The 19,800-nt window shown below is 38.9% G+C and overlaps 1 protein-coding gene across 6 annotated transcripts in view; it reads left to right on the plus strand.

The window, feature by feature from the left end:
• The window catches only part of LOC115220856 (1-phosphatidylinositol 4,5-bisphosphate phosphodiesterase gamma-1), a 153,296-nt gene that overhangs the window by 82,093 nt on the left and 51,403 nt on the right, over positions 1-19,800 (plus strand). For all 6 annotated transcript variants that reach the window (XM_036510426.1, XM_036510428.1, XM_029791034.2 and 3 more), the window contains exons 4-9: positions 2,097-2,144; positions 4,184-4,265; positions 12,018-12,098; positions 14,539-14,588; positions 17,741-17,789; positions 19,639-19,740. In XM_036510426.1, coding sequence (XP_036366319.1) covers positions 2,097-2,144; positions 4,184-4,265; positions 12,018-12,098; positions 14,539-14,588; positions 17,741-17,789; positions 19,639-19,740 — 412 coding nt within the window. The remainder of the gene's footprint in view (positions 1-2,096; positions 2,145-4,183; positions 4,266-12,017; positions 12,099-14,538; positions 14,589-17,740; positions 17,790-19,638; positions 19,741-19,800) is intronic.

Here is a 19,800-nt window from a genome sequence, read left to right on the forward strand (position 1 = left end):
TGCTGGAGCTCTGCCATAAGAAAATTGTAGTCAAACAAATCAGTACCAGCACTTTATTCTTGTATCAATCACTGTTTGTGACCCACTGAGTTAGAGGGACATAAACACACCAACACTGGTTGCCAAGCAGTGGTGGACACACACACACACACAACAGGCTTTCAGTTTCCATCCACCAAATCCACTCTCAAGGCTTTGCTTTGCCCCAAGGCTATAGTAGAAGATGCCTAAGGTGCCATGCAGTGGGACTGAACCCTGAACCATGTGGCTGCAGAAGCAAGCTTATCTCACCATCATGCCTGTACCTTTATTATTTGCTCTCCCTTCTCTTTCTCTCTCTTTTTCTCCTCTCCCTCTCGCTTTCCCTCTCTCTCTCTCTCCCTCTCACTTTCTCTCTTTCCACCCCTCTTTCTCTCTCTCTTCTCTCTCTTCTTCTCCCTCTCACCCCACTCTCTCTCACCCCCCTTCTTTATCATTAAAGCACATTTTCTTTGGTAGTTTTTATGCTTTTTACTTTCCCCCTTTTTTTGTGCAAAATACTTTTAACAGTTCCTGAAATCCCGCAGGAAGCCATTTATTCCAGAATTTCTAATTTTTATCTAGGAATGGTTTATCATGTCGCATTTCAATATATACATGCATACATACATACATGCATACATACATACATGCATACTTACAAATATACTTACATACATGCATAATACATACATGTATACATACATACATATATACATGCATAATACACACATACATGCATAATACATACAATCACACATCCATACATACATACATGCATGCATACATGCATGCATACATACATACATGCATACATACAAATATACTTACATGCATACATATATACGTACATGCATACATTCATACATACATGCATGCATGTGTGTGTGTGTGTGTGTGGTGTGCATGCACAGCATCTGTCCTTCTACTTGTCACATATATACATGTATACATGTCTGTATATATATATATATATATATATATATATATATATATATATGTTTGTGTATAGTCTATGTGTACAGTGTGCGTGTGTGTGTGTGTATGACTTGGAACAGGTTTCTGTTTGCCAGGTTATGTTGACTTTGATAGACAGAGGAAGAGAGCAAAGCTCTGCCGATGCCTCTTCCTCCCTACCTGGGGTTAGTTGTTCTGGCCACTGAGTCAGATATAACGATCATCAGGCACCAAGCTGAAACGAGTGACTGACTTCTTAATATATAATTAATATATTCTTTTGTCTGATTATTTTTTCTCAATAGCTTTACTTTCATCATCGTTGTCATCACCACCACTACCACCACCACCACCACCACTTCAGTAGTTTTTCTGCCTCTTACTCCTCCTTCCCCTCAACATCATCATCATTATCATCATCACTTCCACCACTTCCATCACCATCACAAGTTCATTGTCAGTACTTCTGCCTCCTCCTCCTCCTCTTCCTCTTTCTTTGCCTTCCTCATAACCAGGATCTTTCTTAGTTGCTGTATAACATTTGCAATGTGCCATCCTTTATAGGTCTCTTCACCTGCTAGAAATAGCACCCACATCCTCTTGAAATCATGCCCTACCATCTAAAAATAAAAAAAGAAAGGACAAATTGAATAATGTCACGCAAAATAGGAAAAGTCCAAGAGAGGATGCAGTGGTCATGGATGGAGCAGCTTTGATAAGTCTGCTCAATTAGGGTTGGCCTGGGGTTAAACAGCAGCAATAAATGTTGGATTAAATACGTCATACTTGCTTCCATTTCCCCAGTAATGTGGCCAACACTAACAACTGGAAAGACATGGGTAAAGGAATCCATTCAGCTCCCCCCCCCACCACCACTATTCTTGGAGGTCATTGGGAACTTGGAACCATGTGGTTGGGAAGCAAGCTTCTTACCTCACAGCCACTTTTGTGTCCATCTGTGGATGAGCTGCATGGCCCAGCTTGTCCCTGATTGGTTCGATATTAATTATTTGCTTGAAAAAAACAATGAAATCATTCCACACAAGAATAAATATAAAAATTGTGATAATTCATAATTTAATTTTTTTTTTTTTAATTTGGATTATTTTCCTTTCTTACAGATGGCTTCGAAAAGAATTCTACCTCATGGAAAAATTGGGTACATACGTGTGAGTATTCAGTTTATTGGCCTTGTCATTATCTTTTGTTTAATTAATTAATTATCATTTAAACAAAGTAAATAGGGTCACCTTAAACCTTGGGACTATTTTTTGTAATTCAAGCCAAACTTGGTTTTGCTGATCAATCTTTGCTTACCAAAAACTCACATCAATTCATGCAAGAAGAAGTCACATTCTCTTTTCATCCTGTTGTTTTTATTTATTCCGTTGGTGCAATCATCATCATCATCGTTTAATGTCCGTTTTCCGTGCTAGCATGGGTTGGACGGTTCGACCGGAGTCTGGGAAACCGGAAGGCTGCACCAGGCTCCAGTCTGATCTTGCAGTGTTTCTACAGCTGGATGCCCTTCCTAATGCCAACCACTCCGTGAGTGTAGTGGGTGCTTTTTACCTGCCACCGGCACAGGGGCCAGAGGAGGCTGGCAAACGGCCACAATCGGTTGGTGCTTTTACATGTCACTGACACGGACACCAGTCAGGCGGCGCTGTCATCTGCCACGTTCGGACGGTGTTTTTAACGTGTCACCGGTGCGGGTAGCATAACTACAATTTCCATTTGATTTTCCTTTTGATGTTGGTGTTAACATACTTAACTCAATAGGTCTCCTCAAGAACTGCGGGTCACTCTACGATCCAAGGTGAGCACAGCAGGCCGTCCTGTGAGCCATGAACTCACTTCATTTGTCGGGTCTTCACAGTCACAGCATATCTCAGAGGTTTTGGTCTTCGTCATTTCTTCTGTGAGGCCCTACGTGTATCACAACTACAATATCCATACGATTTTATTTTGATGTTGATGTACTTGACTCAATTAGGTCTCCTCAAGAACAGCAGGTCACTCTACAATCCAAGGTGAACACAGCAGGCCGTCCTGCGAGCCATGAACTCTCTTCATTTGTCGGGTCTTCAATGTTATTGATATTGCCAATTCTTTCATTCTTTTACTCATTCCAGTCAGATGTTTGTGACCATGCTGAAAAGCCAGTGTCCAAATGATGACTTTTGTAAATGATAGCCTTGTCAGAAATATCACCGAGTCCCTCGCAATCACTTCACAAATCAGAAAAATCATTTAGATAATCTGCATGATCTATGTGGGTCTTTGAGAATTGTTGAGGAACTCTGTGAACTGGTCGGTGACACATTCACAGTAATCCAGAGTACTTTTTAATACTTCTGCAGAATCATCATCATCATCATCATCATCTCCACTTTTCTATGCTCCTATGACTTGGACAGAATTTGTTGAGCCATATTTTTTTCTATAACTGGATGCTCTTCCTGTCACCAATCCTAACTAATTCCCAAGTAAGGCATTGGGCTGAAGCACAATACACTGCTCTATTTGTCCCCAGTCATTGCCAAGGCACAATACACTGTTCCTAGGAGTAAAGATAATTTGCCATCATAACATGGCAGTCCTGGTTTAGGATGAATGTTGCTGTAATTTAGCCCCAGGAAACATCATCTCCAGCTGGCTATAGGACACGATAGAAAATATAAGGACACAGATCGTGTCATATAGCCAGCTGGAGACGATGTCTCCTGGGGCTAAATTGCAGCAACATTCATCCTAAACCAGGACTGCCATGTTATGTTGGCAAATAATCTTTACTCCAAAGTGCTCTGTGAGTGAATTTGGTAGACAGATGCACATGTGTGTGTATGTGTGTGCACACGTACTTGTCTCCTTGTCTTGATATCACAAGATTATTGTAAATGAGCATCCCTGTCATACAAGCAGTGCCACTTCCTATATATCGTGATAACCTGTCCAGCCAAAGGGAAATTTTATTTTGCTTCGAAACCGCTGAGGGTTGGTGACAGGAGGTGCGCCCCTGCCATAAAAACGACTGTCCTAATAAATTCTGTCTGACCAATGTAAACATGGAAAAGTGGACAGCAAAACGATGATGATGATGCTGATGAATGTTGCTAACTCCTACCACATTGCTGGTTATTCATTTTAAGAGATTAATTGAAATGTTTGCTAATGTACTTGACGACTGTCTCTGTTGTACTTTCAGAGTAACACAGAAACATCTAAAAGGATGGATGTTACGAATAAATTATAAAATTGCCAGCAACAAACTAAGAGACAAATTTCAAGTAAGTAACAATGGTTGAGTTTTTTTTAAAGTTTTTCTTTTCTTTTATGAATTAACTTTATTTAATCATTTGTTCGTATATTCGTTTTGTGTGATCTAATTAATTTTCTCCAGTATGCTAACGATTCTGCCTGCTCGCCATTTTGATGGTGATGATGATGATGATGATGAGTTGGCAGAACTGTAGAATGCCAGGTAAAATGCTTAGTGGCATTTTGTCCATCTTTACATTCTCAGTTCAAATTCCACCAAGGTGAACTTGGCCTTACATCCTTTGTGGGGGTTGATAAAATAAATAACAGTTGAGCACTGGGGTCAATGTAATTGACTTACACCCCTCCACCCCAGAATTGCTGGCCTTGTCCCAAATTTGAAACCAGTAGTAGTAGTAAAGAGAAAAGGTCAACGAGTAAGGAGTCCTGAAAATTGAGATTGCCAGCTGCAAGAGTCAAGCATAAGGGTTGTTCTTGTTGTCATTGGGGCATTGGGTTCAATGCCACCCAACCTGAGGAAACATCTGGAAACTTTAGAAATACCCTACGATCTTGGCATATTGCAAAAAATTGGCTTCACTTGTCACTGCATGCACAATGCGAAAGTTGCTGTCTGTGTGAGGTCCTTGTTGTGACTTGACAGACAGCATGCATTCCTTTTACACACAATTATCTTCAATCTAAAACATCATGATATTGGATGCTGTAATGATAATGATAATAATAATAATAATAATAATAATAGTTTAGGTGTATTGCAAATGTCATTACTTGGAACTGAATGCATATTGCGTAAAGTAGTGTCTGTCTGAGGTCCTTGTTGTGATTTGACAAACAGTACAAACCCCCCCAACAAATACAATATTTTCGATCAACAACCTCACGATACCGTATACTGTGCGACATCTATAATAATGATTATAATAATAATGATGATAATAATAATGATGATAATGATAATGATGATAATAATAATAATAATAATAATAATAATAATAATAAACCTCTCTACTGGAGGCTCAAGACCTCAAATTTATGAGGAGGGGACTAGTCAATTACATCGATCCCAGTGTTACACTGGTACTTAATTTAGTGACCCTGAAAGGGTGAAAGGCAAAGTCAACCTCAGCAGAATTTGAACTCAGAATGTAGTGATAGGCAAAATACTACTAAGCACTTCGTCCAGTGTGCTAACAGTTTTGCCGGCTCACCACCTTAATAATAATAATAATAATAATACAAACAATTTTAAAAAATAATTAAAAAAAATAAATAAATAAGCTGAGCAAGTATAAAGATCTTGAAATAGAAATTAGAAAAATGTGGAACCTGAAGACTAAAACAATACCTGTTGTCATAGGTGCCCTAGGAATGATAGCAAAAGGTGCTGATTGCTACCTAGTTCAGATACCAGGAAACACCAAAATGGCAGATATTCAAATGATACTGCTCATTGGAACTGCCCATATCTTATGTAAAATACTTTCTACGTAATCTCAAATTTTAAAACAAGCACATATTTTTCTTATGGTTTCTTAAACATTCTCTAGAACAATACTGCATACTAAACCAAATATATGGCACCCTGGGCATAACACCAACATGAACTTCTAAGTTCTTGTCTCTTGAGGTCTTTGGGTGAGACTTAGAGTCAACTTGTACAAATGCAAAGTAAAAGTCAAACATAAAATAATAATAATGGTTTCAAATTTTTGGCTCAAGCCCAACAGTAGTAATAATAAGATCATTATCTTATCAGGTGGCAAGCTGGCAGAATCGTTAGCACGCTGAGCAAAATGCTTAGTGGTATTTCGTCTGTTTACATTCTGAGTTCAAATTCTGCTGAGGTCAACTTTGCCTTTCATCCATTTGGAGTCTATCTAATCAACTGGCCCCCTTCCCTAAAAATGTTGGGCCTTGTGCCTAGAGTAGAGAGAAATAATAAGCTTATGCTATTGCTAATTATTGTTATTATTATTAGTCAAGACGAAGAGCGTGATTTGATTGTAATAGTTATTTTTATTGGTTGAATGATATTTCAACAGTAAGCTTGTCTTTGTCGAGTTCAATATCTATTACAATTGAATCGTGCTCTTTGTCTTGACTGTTTACCTTTGTGAAGAGTTACATCAATCCTTTTAAAATACTATTATTATTGCAGCATGGAAGGTGTTTATAAGCCATTTAAATTTAATTTGCCAAAATATTTTCGTCACTTTGAGACTGCGACCTGTTCACTGACAAAATTCCATGCTGCATCTCTAACGGTTTTTGTGTGTTTTTAAATGGCTTATAAACACCTTCCACGCTGCAATTGTTTTCTTTCTAGCACGATCTCAGATCAGGTCACTTGCTATGCAAGTACATCTCTGTTATTATTATTATTATTATTGTAAAAGTGTGACTTCTTATTCTAATACTTATTATGATATCATTATGTACCTGTAAGTGTAGACTTCACAAAACATTGTTTTTTAATAGATACAGCTGCGTTATTTTGGCAAAACTGCATTGCATGTTTTGCGGATATCATTCTTTGAAGCAGTGCACCAAACAATTGTGAGGGGGTGGGAAAATGTCTTCTAAAACGTATTTTGTTGTTGGTGTCTCACCTTTGTGTTAATATAGAGAGGCGAACATTAGCTCTGTTCAATCCAGCAAGGTAAAAGCATTGTTCAAAAGAAGTTATTCATCTCGATGTAATCAACCTTTCTGAAAGCTATTTATGTCAGACATTCAAAGAATACCTTTTTCCATTGTTTAGGGTTTTTGTCGAGTCATCACGATTTTGTGATTTTATTTGTTGTTAAGTCTGTGAAAGAGAGCAGTGCTCGTAGGCTGTGGTTCCTGAAGGCCTTCTTTGATGTGTGAGATCAACGTTGTAAGGAGAAACATAATCATGTAGAAAGTTTCTGATGAAATTTAATTCTGGAAAAGAAATGGTTGAGCGAAATGTTTAAAATGGTGTGGGGCATGGTAGGAATGATGGACAGGTGGGAGGTTGTTGTTACTGTCTAATCCTGATCAGCCCTAACCGAACAAACCTTTGATGAAAAGTATTTCAGCTTTGATCCTCTCCCCTTTTTCATCATCATCATCATCTGTTTTTCCAGTGGGTCATCACATAAATTCCATCGGTCAGACGGAATCTATTGAGGCATCACCACCACCACCAACAAGACTATTACAGTTGCTGGTGTCTAATTTATCCCATCCAGAGTTGCTGGTGTCTAACTTATCCCGTCAGACTTGCTGGTGGTCTAACTTATCTCGTCAGACTTGCTGGTGGTCTAACTTATCCTGTCAGACTTGCTGGTGGTCTAACTTGTCCTGTCAGACTTGCTGGTGGTCTAACTTGTCCTGTCAGACTTGCTGGTGGTCTAACTTATCCCATCAGACTTGCTGGTGGTCTAACTTATCCCGTCAGACTTGCTGGTGTCTAACTTATCCCGTCAGACTTGCTGGTGGTCTAACTTAACCCGTCAGACTTGCTGGTGTCTAATTTATCCCGTCAGACTTGCTGGTGTCTAACTTATCCCGTCAGACTTGCTAGTGTCTAACTTATCCCATCAGACTTGCTGGTGTCTAACTTATCCCGTCAGACTTGCTGGTGTCTAACTTATCCTGTCAGACTTGCTGGTGGTCTAACTTATCCTGTCAGACTTGCTGGTGGTCTAACTTATCCTGTCAGACTTGCTGGTGGTCTAACTTGTCCTGTCAGACTTGCTGGTGGTCTAACTTAACCCGTGTCAGACTTGCTGGTGTCTAACTTATCTCGTCAGACTTGCTGGTGTCTAACTTATCCTGTCAGACTTGCTGGTGTCTAACTTATCCTGTCAGACTTGCTGGTGTCTAACTTATCCTGTCAGACTTGCTGGTGTCTAACTTATCCCGTCAGACTTGCTGGTGGTCTAACTTATCCCATCAGACTTGCTGGTGTCTAACTTATACAATCAAGATAACTCACCATTGCACTCTAACCATTACTCCAACCAAATAATGTGGTTTTCTAATTGGAAATATCTGGGACGATTGTATCTGTCAAAATAGAAATTTCAAGCAACAACACAATGACAACTCTCTGGTTGAAAAGAGAAACTTCTCTAATTATTTGTATTGCACTTTCCAAATTCTTTTTTCTTTTTTGTTACTTATGTACTTTAATATTTCATGGTTGGGTAATTCAATGTATTTTGTTAGAAAGATCTTATCAGTGCCACAACCAGGTTTATGACCCACTTCTGATTCTTGATTGTTGCCATTTCAAGTATTTTTTGTTGATAAAATATGAACTTGTGAAGAGGCATGCCCTAACGCAGTGGTTTCCAACAATGGTCCCCAACCCTTTTATTTAAATGAGATTTCTCATCTATTTTCTTTCCCCCGCCTCACTCTCTATTGTGTATCACATCGAAACTAACTATCACTTAATTTTTCCTCTCACACCGTCTTCGATGAAGGGATATTATTAATTAATATCCTAGAAACAGCTGTAAGACCTTCTATCTATAAATGCTCTAATATCTATACAGCCTTGGTTTTTTATCTTATTACGCAAAAAAATTTTTATATACACACGCTGATATAGAACCAACGTTGAACCCTTTATTCACAATATTACCGAATCTAGAACTTAACTATGGTCTGTCAATAGCACTTATTCAGCATTTCTTGACACCTTTGGGTCTCAATGACACCATTATCTCTTATATATGTATATGAAATTTTGAATTTAGTTCACAGACCCCCAGTACTACCTTTCTGGACCACCAGAGGTCCACGGACCCCAAGTTGAAAACCACTGGTCTAGTGGTTAAGGTGTTCGGTTTGTGATCGTAAAGCCACAGGTTCAGTTCCTAGATCAGGCAGCATGTTGTGTCCTTGAGTAAGACACTTAATTTCACATTCTTGTGTAGTCAGTTGTAAATGAATACCACCCTCACGGTGGTGTAGCCCTTTCTGCCTTCAGCTGTCATATCTATGATGCTCCACTGGATCAAGAGTAGGAAGCCAACAAGGTGTCAATGTCTGCTCTTGATTCCATAGACATCTCAGTATAATTACCAAAAGTATGGTACTGAGTGATGACTGGGGTGGTTTGGTTTTACTTGAGAAGTGCATGGACATCACACAGTCTCAGTTCAAACACCCTTGGAATTTTAAGGTTTTTGCTTTTGGATTAGTCAGAGGTAAAAGGTTTACATTTATGACCCTTTTTGTAAGTCATCCATCTTGTATACGAAAAAGTAAATTTGGTGGTGGCACGTAAAAGCACCATCCAAATGTGGTTGATGCCAGCTAGCCCTGAGTGACTCCTGTGCTGGTAGCACATAATAAGTGCCATCCAAATGTGGCCGATGCCAGTGCCACCTGACTGGCTCCTTTGCCAGTGGCAAGTAAAAAGCACCCACTATGCTCTCAGAGTGGTTGTCATTAGGAAAGGCATCCAGCTGTAGAAACCTTGCCAGATCAGGTTGGAGCCTGGTGCAGCTTCCTGGCTTGCCAGTCCCCAATCAAACCGTCCAACACATGCCAGCATGGAAAACCAATGTTAAACGATAATGATGATGAAATATGGAATTAGTTTCAGCAAAGAAAGAAAAAAAATCCAATAATTCAGGTGCAGTTTTCAAAATTTGCAGACCCATCAAACAAGCAGGTGAATTAGCAGTCATAGAAGTAGCATAGAGCAAAATGTCTTAGGATATTTGTTACAGATCTGTTCTCTGAGTTTAGATTCCGTTGATGCCAACTTTGCCTTTCATGATTGATAAAGTAACAGCTTATTGTGGTGTTGGATTGGTTAGATGAGATTCCATGCAATACTTGTTCCATTTTGTATTCTGTGTTCTTGGATGGGTGACATATCATCCCTTGCTTGGCTAAATACCTCCATCTGGTCCTTGGGTGGTTTTAGTGAAGCTCACTCTGTTGAAAGCACTCCGTTTGGATTTCTGGTTTAGAAGTATGTTCATCCCTTCTTTTCATCAGTCTTGGAGGCCCCAAAAGAGCAAAGGGTTATGGATGATGCTAGCCTTTATTCCTTATTTAAACATTAAAAAATATAGAAGGGGTAGGAAAGTGAGAAATTCTGTCATATTGGTTTCAAACTTTGGCACAAGGCCAGCAATTTTGGGGGAGGGGTAAGTTGATTAGAGCCACCCCAGTATGTGACTGGTACTAATTTTATCAACCCGAAAAGATGCAAAGCAAAGTCAACTTCAGCAGAATTTCAACTCGGAATGTAAAGATGGGCAAAATTCTTCTAAACAGTCTGCCTGGCATCTTAATGATTCTACCAGCTTGCTACCTTGCAAAATTCAGTAATATTCTTTTGTACTCCAGGCACAAAGCCTGAAATTTTGGGGGAGAGGGCCAGTCGACTAGATCAACTCAAGTACACAACTGGTACTTAATTTATCGACCCCGAAAGAATGAAAGGCAAAGTCAATCACAGCAGAATTTGAACTCAGACCATAAAGACAGACGAAATACTGCCAAGCATTTCACCCGGTGTGCTAACGTTTCTGCCAGCTTGCCACGCTTTTCTCTAATATTGCCACCCATCTATTTCATAGTGAGGCAAAGTAATAAGAGTTTCAAGCTTTCAACTCGTGACATCTTAATTGTTCAAAAGATCAGCAGCTTCCTCATCAACTTCTTCACTTTCGTTCCTTTATCTCAATGACGTGATATGTGAAGTGTTCAAAACAGCTCTTCATATCTGAAGTGCTCAAAACAGCTCAAACAGCTGTGTCGTGTATTCTGGTAATGAATACATTAAGACTGATTCAATAAGTTGTTCATGTTGTCATTTATCTCCTGGTCAACCTCATAAAGCAAACCTCAACTATGGCCATCCACTCTTTTATTTAGACGCAGTTTAACTTTGACTATCTAGTGTATCTCTCTTTCTTTTTCTAAATTATAAGGATGTTGTAAAGAAATTTGGCTTCTATTTCTAGCAGGATCAGTGTCTCTGTAGAGTCTCTCTTATTAGCTCATTAAGTGTTTTAAGTGAAGTGCGTTTTTGTGAAGGGATGGTTTTGTATTGCGATCATGCATTCAAGATTCTAGACTGCTGTTTTATACTCATCCACTGAGTCTGCAACCCGAAAGGACCTGAGTTCAATTCCTAGCTGCAATCTGCCGAAGTACAAATGTGTGAGGGGTTGTTGTTTAGCCCCAGGTCATCTCACTTTGAGTATTCTAACTCATCTTTTTAGAAAAGTATGAGAATATCTAATGTGCCCTTTCCATATTTAAGATGGGGGTTCATGAATTTTAGGGTAAGTTCATTATATTTAGCAGACTGAGCAAATGTATTGCAACTCTTTTATTGCCTGCTGGGGTGTGGAGATCAGTTTCAGCAATGAAACCTGTGATAAACATTTGATTCGTTGTTAAGCCATTTCATTTGGCCATTGGTCAAGAGAGTGACGGGTTCCAGCAGGTCCACATCTTTCTGGACTTGAAGATGAAGCCACTGTGATGCCCCGACAACTTATTCATGGAAGAGCTATTTACATTGTTAATTTGTTAGAGAAAATGTTGAAACACTCGCATATTATCATTTCTTTACTTTTCACTAGAAATCTAAGGAATCAAAATGGTCTGTGATATGTTCTGGTGAATATTGTCATGGTTCCCTACACAGGAACATAGCCATTGAAATTCTAAGGGAGAAAAGAGTCAATTCTATGGATTCTAGTGCATGACCAATTATGTTTCTAAATGTTTGTCTTTTCCCTTTATTTCAGGAAGTCGATAAAAGTGGTACTGGTTCTATAGGATTTGAAGAATTTGCAGCCCTGTTCCGTAACTTAATTCATGTGCCATCTGTAAGTTTTCTTCTGTTTTATCTGCTATATCTGTTACATCTGTCACATCTCTATAGCTTTTGGCTGCTGCTGAAATTCCAGCCTACTCCTTGACTGGCCCCTCTATATCTGTTACATCTGTCACATCTCTATAGCTTTTGGCTGCTGCTGAAATTCCAGCCTACTCCTTGACTGGCCCCTCTCATCAGTAAATCCCGTGTTTCAGTGATGTCTACAGCATCTTCCATTCTACTACTGCCTCTGGTTCTATTATGTAGAGGTAGATACCGCCAGAGGGTTGCTGAGGCTCAGAAGAGCTTAACATTAAACAGACAAAGGATAAATTTCTGTCTTTGCATATGTAATTCTAAAATGTTTATTATTCACAGATATCTATAATTTCACCTTTTATGTTATTCCTGTAGACTTTGGGCGAAAGCCCATTAATCCAATTTGTTCATTACTGAATTTTTTATGTGTGGCACCAGCACTAGAGAGGTTACCAAGTCATGAGAAAAAAAAAATAAAGAGTTCCCTTCACCTTACATTGTCTCTGATTATCTGCCAGCAACTTTACAGAGTGTATTGGGTGAAAGCTCTTTTGTCTTGTTAGGGACAAAGTAATCTTACCAGGGCTGGCACTTCTATAAAATGCACCCAATACACTCTGTAAAGTTGTTGGCAGATAATCAGAGACAATGTAAGGTGAAGGGAACTCTTTATTTTTTTTCTCATGACTTGGCAACCTCTCTAGTGCTGGTGCCACAGTTAAGGTGTACTCTGTACAATCTGTAAAGTAGTTGATGTTAGGAAGAGCATCCAGCTGTTGTAACTGGGTCAAAAAGTAGAAACTACAAGCAAGATATGGTCTCCCTGTCTATCTTGGAGGACAGCAACTACAAATACAAAGTGGCCTGGATCATGGGAAGAAAATGTAAACCATAGACAATGACAGATAATCAGTGAGTGGGTGGGTCCCTTTGCCTGCTAACAAGAATCTCAAATTCATTTCTTCGAGAATTGTTGTAACATTTTTTTCTTTTTTTTCTTTAAGAGGGAAATTTCAGTTACCTTTTACTTGTTTCAGTCATTAGACTGTGGCCATGCTGGGGCACCACCTTGAAGAATTTTAATTGAATGAATTGAACTCAGTACTTTTTTTTTAAGCCTGATACTTGTTCTATCGGTCTCTTTTCCCAAACTGCTAAGTTACCACAATGCAAACAAACCAACACCAGTTGTCAAGCAATGGTGGGTGTAACAAACATAGACACACATACATACATACATTCAACCCTATCCCTCATTCATGGCTGTTGAAGTGCCTACATCTGGTAAAAGTACCTACTACCTTAATTGCTGCTACAGAGAGACTCAGAAAGGCATGGAAAACAATACTTACCCTTACAACCGAGAACCGAATATTTGTTTCTGATAGTATAGGCATTACAAAGGGAATATTCCAGGGAGATAGTCTTTCTGTACTTCTTTTCATTTTGGCACTGAATCCATTATTGTTCCTACTGCAAGACTTTTCTCAGGTTCCAAATGTGGATTTGTCTGTGTTAACTACATCCCAAACATGAAGCCTTGTATCTTTGTTGGAAACTGGTTCCTTCCTCAGTGGAAGATTTATAATAATTAAAAAATAGAAGAGACATGCATAAATTATCATCATCATCATATGTCCATTTTCCATGCTGGCATGGTTCAGACGGTTCAACTGGTGTCTGGAAAGCCAGGAGGCTATACCAGGCACCAGTCTGATCTGGCAATGTTTTTACAGCTTGATGCCCTTCCTAATACCAACCACTCCGAGAGTGTAGAGGGTGCTTTTTACATGCTACTGGCACAGAGGCCAGAGGGCGCTGGCATCGGCCACGTTCGGATTGTGCTTTTTACATGCCACCAGCACAGGGACCACAACTCCAATTTCCATTTTATTGTGATTTGATTTCATTTGATGTTGATGTACTTGACTCAGTAGGTCTCCTCAATCATGGCATGTTGCCCCACGACCCAAGGGTACTTTTTGAGTTGGCTGGTTATGCGACACTGGCATAGGTTACAGCTATGATCTCACTTTATGACAGGCTTCTTTCAGTTTCTGTCTACCAAATCCATTCACAAAGCTTTGGTGAGCCTGAGGCTATAGTAGAAGACACTTGTTCAAGGTGCCATGCAGTGGGACTGAACCCAGAACCATGTTGTCAGGAAGCAAGCTTCTTAACCACACAGCCATACCTGTGCTTAATTGAGAAAATGTTTTTTGCAAGCATCTTTTAGTGCATCATACCTTGTCTTGCAAAAGGAGTGTAATCTGGGCAATTAGTGTATATAATTTGTGTATATATTAAAGCTAATGACAGAAACTAGATTAAACTATTTCACTGTAGCTTTTGATAAACTATTGTATTTTTATTATATTATATTTATATATGTGTTTTTATTGTATTTTCAGATTATCACAGAAAGGTTCTCCAATTATTTTGAATTCAGTGGGAATATTAGGTAAGCATTGATCTGTTTTGCATCCATTTCCATTATTTTACAAAAACATACCAAAACAGGCACTTATTATGTTACATTCTTTGATCAAACTCTGAATTGGTTTCGTGGCCTAGTGAAGGGCAATTGAGAAACCGAGTCACTTAGAGGTGGGCCAATAACATGAAGAAACTGCTTTTGTGTAGCTCAAAGCTCAGCTAAGTCCTTCAAATCTCAAATCTATTGGATTGGAAGCACTCCGTCGGTTACGACGATGAGGGTTTCGGTTGATCCGATCAACGGAACAGCCTGCTCATGAAATTAACGTGTAAGTGGCTGAGCACTCCACAGACACATGTACCCTTAACGTAGTTCTCGGGGATATTCAGCGTGACACAGAGAGTGACAAGGCCGGCCCTTTGAAATACAGGTACAACAGAAACAGGAATTAAGAGTGAGAGAAAGTTGTGGTGAAAGAGTACAGCAGGGATCACCACCATGCCCGGTCTGGGAATCGAAACTGCGATCCTATGACCGCGAGTCTGCTGCCCTAACCACTGGGCCATTGCGCCTCCTTAAATCTATTAATAAAAAAATGACAGCATGTTCCTGCTTTTGAGGGAAAGTTTTTAAAGAACTGAAGCTTTTCTTCTCTACAATCTTGTTCTATTGTTGTCTGTTCAACTGGATTAATGGGCAAGTCATGCTGACTTTGTATCTACAATGAATTTCACTTTCTGTGTGTGTTTGTGTGTGTGTGTGTATGAATGAAGTTAAATTCACTGCATGTGAAATGTATAACAAAGGGGTACTGAAAAAGTTCCTGTCTTTAAGAGTATCACAAAAGGCTTGTTTGGAGGCCCCCAACCTTTCAAGTCCTTTTACAGAGCTTAGGAGAATGGAAGGACCACAGCAATAAGTGTGTGAATGTGTTGAATGAAATCCTGATTAACTGATCCTCCTGTATTTTCTTTTACCCAAAGCCAGGAACTTTCCAACGCCTCCTCGTATGTGTGTATGTGATTATTATCATTATTTTAAGGTTCACTTTTCCGTGCTTGCATGGGTCAAACAGAATTTTTGAAAATTGCTATTTTTAAATCTCACAACAAGAGATACTCAACAACAGAATTTGTTGAAGTAAATTTTCTATGGCTGGATGCCTTTGCTTTCACCAACCCTCACATGTTTCCAAGCAAGGTATTATTTGAAACTCCTCTCCCCCACCATCATGGCTGAACAATGTTTTCACAGAAAGTTGAAAGTGAATAACATTCATTGACAGCAATCATGTGACGTCAAGTCAAGGAGAGACAAGCGCTGACGTATGTATACACAGACACACACACATGCATCACTGCACGCACTGACATATGCTCGTACAATGAGACAGGGAGGGGAGGGCACGCAAAAGTTATGCCCTATTTATTTACTTCATGAGCTGAGAATTAAAAAAATGTGTGTGTGTGTGTGTGTATATATAATGTATATATGTATATATGTGCAATTAGGAAAAAAGACAAAGATAATATATCATTATAGACAGCCAGTGAACACATTGGATAGATTAGGCAAAGGTACACATGCACACAGATATATATGTGTATTTATATACATTTATTCTTTGTCTTCCCTTTCTCTCTCTCTCTCTCTCTGTATGTATGTATATATATATATATATATATATATATGGAGAGAGAGAGACAGACAGACTCACACACACACACATATATATACCTGTACATACATGCATAGATATATATAAATGTTTGTTTTATGTTCAGTGATAGGAAAAACAATTTCACATTAATGTGATGGATTACTCTGTACTTTTGTAGAGTCCAATGATAACTTAACTTCAAAGTCACTATCAACAACATTCTTGTATAAGAATATATATATATATATATATATATATACACACACACACACACAAACACACGTACACGAACACATGGCCTAGTGGTTAAGGTGTTGCAGTCACAATCCACCAATCATGTTTCAATTCATAGACTGGGTGGTGTATTGGACACTTGAGCAAAACTCTTCATCTTGTGCTGCCCTGTGATCACGCCCCTGTTCAGGCAACGTCAATTTGATGGCAGGAGTCGGCTAAGGTCCAGCATGTACGTTAGATCACCAGGGACAAAGCATTTGTGCAGCTCGTTCGGCAAAAGACGAACACTTGTACGTTGTCTTTGACAGGAGAACCCATCACACACACATATGTAAATACTCGTTTGCTCTTTTCAGTCATTTGACTGTGGCCATGCTGGAGCATGGCCTTTAGTCAAGCAAATCGACCCCAGGACGTATTCTTTGTAAGCCTAGTACTTATTCTATCGGCCTCTTTTGACGAACCGCTAAGTTACGGGGATGTAAACACACCAGCATCGGTTGTCAAGCGATGTTGAGGGGACAAACACAGACACACATACATATATATATATATACACATATATACAATGGGGTTTTTCAATTTCCGTCTACTAAATCCACTCACAAAGCTATGGTCAGCCTGAGGCTATAGTAGATGACACTTGGCCAAGGTGCCGCACAGTGGGACTGAACCCAGAACTATGTGGTTGGTAAGCAAGCTACTTATCACACAACCACTCCTGCACATTAGACATGTATGTGTATATATATATATACATATATATATATATATATATATATATATATATATATATATAAATCAAAAGCAGATCAAGATAGAAATGTAAAAAGAAATTGTAGTTGTGGCCAATGCCAGTGGCACCCATGCTGGTGGCACATAAAAAGCACTATCTGAACATGGTCAAAGCCTATCCAACCCCAACTGGCTCCTGTGCAGGTAAAAAGCAGCATCCAAACATGGTTGATGCCAGTGCTGCCTGACTGGCTCTCGTGCCAGTGGCACATAAAACGCACATGCTACACTTTCGGATTGGTTGGCATTAGGAAAGGCATCCAGCTGTTGAAACCATGCCAGATCAGATTGGAGCCTGGCACAGCCTACTGGTTTGCCAGGCCCCAGTCAAACCGTACAACCCATGCCAGCATGGAAAATGGACGTTAAATGATGATGATGATATATATATATATATATACATACACACACATAATCACACTCACACATACACACAATGTCTGACATTTACACTTACTTTTGGCTTTTCTGTTCTCATTTTCAGAACCATGTCACCTGAAAATTTTCAACTATTTTTGCTACAAGAACAAAGAGTGAGTATTTCCACAAAGGTTTTCTATTAATAAAAAACAAAACAAAAGAGAGTTGTCAGAGTTTGAAATGGATTCATTCTGTGTGTGTGTGCCTCATGAGATTCTTTTATTCTTTCATTCTTATACTTGTTTCTGTCATTTGACTGTGGCCATGCTGGAGCATTGCCTCTAGTCAAACAAATTGACCCCCTGGACTTAATCTTTGTAAGCCTAGCACTTATTCTATTGGTCTCTTTTGCCGAACCGCTATTTCATGGGGACTTAAACACACCAACATCAGCTGTCAAATACATACGTACACATACATACGTACACACACACACACACGCGCACACACACACACAACCAAATAAAAGAATGGTATTATTTCTAAAAATAACCACATTAGTGGCTGCAAGTATACAGCCTAGTTAGGGTACAACATGAGCACCAGCTTTGCTAAAAATAGGAGTCAAAATACTTCTAAGCCCCAGAAGAATCACTAAATTAATGCAGGTATGATTGAAAACAAATTTTAATGAACAAGAATAGCATCTTCCCTCCGCCAAGGATGTACAAGGAATGTCAGTTAATTTGATATCATGATTTTGAATTTAGTTCCAAAGGTGCCCGATTCTCCTCAGTCAAATCGGCCAGGGACAGCTACTAGAATTTGCTAGCGTCATGCCTGTAAATTCATTTGAGTGGTTGAACACCACTGAAACAAATTAACCTTGTGAAATGATTCATAGATATAAAAGAACGATATTATTTCTAAAAATAATATCATTAATGGCTGCAAGAATAAAGCCATAGAGGCAAAATTAATAATTATATATAAATATACATATATATATATATATATGTATATATATATATATACTGGGGGTACTACATGAGCACCGGCTTCGCTAAAAATAGCAGTCAAAATACTTCTAATCCATGACATTCTAAGGACAGGACATCTTCTTTCCCTCTCTTTCCTCTTTTCAAAGAAAATATTTCTCCCAGAATTCACTATTTTCCTCTTGTTCTGGTTTAACAACCCTCCTTGTTTGTTTTCGTTTGGTTTCCTTGTATGTCTCCACTGTCCTAGTTTTGTTCCCAACTTTGACCGTCCATAAATCACTAATTTTATTTTGGAATTTATGGGAGCAACTGTCTTCGAAGTTGCATATTGTTGTTTAATGTTCGAAATGAGGAGTAGATAGACAGCCGACAACTGATGAAGGGTCGTTCTTTGTGTTACTTATGCTGGGTTCAATCTCACTGTGCAGCACTTCGAACAGGTGTCTTTTACTATGGCCCCAGGCCTGCCAAAGCTTTTCGGGTAGAGTTGATTGATGGAAACTAAATGAAGCCTAAACAATATATATATATATATATATATATATATATAAGACAAAATACCTTGTGTTGTTCAATCCAGATTGTTACATTCTGAATTCAAATCCCATTCAAGAAATTTTTATTGTTTGCCTTCTGGGGTTAATAAATAATCTACTGGTCAGACTTGTTAGAATTGGAATGGCGAGTAGGATACCTTGAGGTATTTCTTTCAGTCCTTTGCTTTCTAAGTTCAGATCCTTCCATAGCCTTCTTTGATGGTTGATTTAATCTGTTGGTTAGCAAACAGAAGTTCCTGGTCTTTGGGTAACTTTAGCAGAGTTTAACCTGTTGCAAAGCATTCTAGTCAGGTTGTTGGGAAGACAACTTTGTTCCTTCTGGCATTGTTGCAGGCCCCACAAAGACTGTTCAATACTGACCTTTCCCTTAGACTAAGTTTAATGTAAAAACATATTAACGTTCGATTGATTTTATTTTTGTTTCAACTTTTAATGAAAAATTTATTTTTTAAACTTATTTTCAGGATTCAAGTGCCAATGATATCAATGTTGTGAAAGACATCATGAAAACTCACCTGGACGATGCAGTGAGAGCAGCTGCTGAGCCTTATTTTACTGAACAAGAGGTTAGTTGTAGAGTTTGCATGTACAAACGTGCAACACTGTTGTGACATAGCCAGGTATAA

This window comes from Octopus sinensis, linkage group LG17, assembly GCF_006345805.1.
Source record: "Octopus sinensis linkage group LG17, ASM634580v1, whole genome shotgun sequence".
Lineage (NCBI taxonomy): Eukaryota > Metazoa > Mollusca > Cephalopoda > Octopoda > Octopodidae > Octopus > Octopus sinensis.